The 1,818-nt window shown below is 49.0% G+C and overlaps 1 protein-coding gene across 1 annotated transcript in view; it reads left to right on the top strand.

Moving 5' to 3' along the window:
• The window catches only part of KCNMA1 (potassium large conductance calcium-activated channel, subfamily M, alpha member 1), a 258,994-nt gene that overhangs the window by 163,725 nt on the left and 93,451 nt on the right, over positions 1 to 1,818 (top strand). Inside the window, exon 14 of the mRNA XM_008579735.1 lies at positions 1,599 to 1,692. Coding sequence (XP_008577957.1) covers positions 1,599 to 1,692 — 94 coding nt within the window. The remainder of the gene's footprint in view (positions 1 to 1,598; positions 1,693 to 1,818) is intronic.

Genomic DNA, 1,818 nt, shown 5'->3' with positions numbered 1-1,818 from the left:
CGGGCTGTGGGCGCTCACAGGTGCAGTGAGCGGGCTGTGGGCGCTCACAGGTGCTTTCTCGTCTTCATGTTTTCTATCGCTCTCACCTCACACCACTGTCTTGTTCCCTTTCCCTGCCTCAGCCAGGGTTTAGACAACCCCTCAGACTGACAGCAGAATAGGGGAGTTGGAAAAGTGTGATGCTTTGAAGCAGGTTTGGAGGGTAGCTGTATTATTATTATCTCCTTGGAACCATGTATCATAACCTACTACATTTATTTAGGGTTTTCAGGGAAGTACCATATAATGCATGCTCTGATTTGGATCTTCCTGGATAACACCAAGTAGCTGAAATGGCATTTTTTCCCCCGTCTAAGACTCATGCACCATTAACATATATCAAGCTTCTTTTGATGTCATCACTGCTAATATTTCTCTTCTTAGCTTTAAGGTAACGGCCGTGCCTTCTGTGTCTCAGGGATGCTTCCTCCTAGTCTGTGTCACTGTCAACTATAACAGTCCGAGGATCCTATTTTTTCTTCTTGACATTGCAGCTTGAGCCTGAGTTGTGGGGGCGGGGGAGAGGAGAACTAAAATTTTGCCACTGATGCCCTCGGGTGACAGGCTGGGTATGCATCTGCTAATTATCAAGCAGCTCTCTTAAAAAGAAGCATGATGCAGGCTAATACATCTGCAAAGCTTGTTAGCGGGTGTCTTTGGGTAAGAGCAGTAGAGTGTGCTGTGATGTTCGTGGGTGAAGCTTCCCATTGCTTAGCGATCTGTGTGGTTTAGACATTTGGAAAACAGCCTTTGGTTTCCAATCCCTAAGCTACGCTTCATCTCTGCCCCCTACCGCCACCATCAGAGATACCATTCAATGGCAACCTCCTCCTTCAATTGGGTGCTCTCCTCTGGCCGACTCTCCAACCTCGCCAGCCTGGTCCTCCTGTCTTACCAAGTTAAGAGAGGACCCCACTTGTGCAGCCCCACAAGCCCTCCCTCTTGGCAGTTGGAGAGATAAAGAGCTGAGGTGGGCTGGGGATTCTGGAGCCAGCACACGCCAATGTTCCCAGTCCTAACTGATTGCAACATTGACTGCTGAGGCCCTGAATCCTTGCTTCTCTTCAAAGCTCTCTCTGACATGCAGGGATTAGGAACCAGTGAAGTTGTTTCATCTGCAGAAACAGCAGGATGGCAGTTAGGATGCTGCATTTCAAATATAACTTTACTTCTGATTTTGGTTAGGAGTCAACTCCTTTGCTAACACGGCAAAACAAAGTAACCAAAATTAGCTCTATAATGATTGACTGTTCATACATATATATTTTTTGTATACAGATAAATCACAATTTCTTTTATTTTTTTCTTATGGCATTTACGAACTGTTTTAGTCTGTTGAAAGTGCATGTTCAAAGGCAAGAGCGTAAAGAGGTGACACTTTCACCTTCTCTAAGCCACCTCTTTGACTAACACATTTGGTCTCTGTCATTGGGTCCTAAAAGACCGCCGTGAGTTCCTAGAGAGTGACTGAGCCTTGAGTGTGTGTCCTCTGATATCTTGCCTGTATTTCAGTCTGCCCTCAAACTGTTCCTAATCTCACGAGCTGCCTGTATTTCCAGTTGAAGATGAGCAGCCGTCAACGCTGTCACCCAAAAAAAAGCAGCGGAACGGAGGCATGCGGAACTCACCCAGCTCCTCGCCCAAGCTGATGAGGTAAGGGGTGGCCCTCTGTGGCTCCTGCCCGTCCTCTCCTCGCCCCCTCCTCACCCTCCTGGGCCCAGAGGCCCCCCCCCCCCCCCAAAACCCCGGGCGGGGGGGGGGGGGGGGGGGGGGGGGGGG

This window comes from Galeopterus variegatus, unplaced genomic scaffold (genome assembly GCF_000696425.1).
Source record: "Galeopterus variegatus unplaced genomic scaffold, G_variegatus-3.0.2 Scaffold1950, whole genome shotgun sequence".
NCBI classification, from domain to species: Eukaryota; Metazoa; Chordata; class Mammalia; order Dermoptera; family Cynocephalidae; genus Galeopterus; species Galeopterus variegatus.
This window is presented reverse-complemented; position numbering and strand designations above follow the sequence as displayed.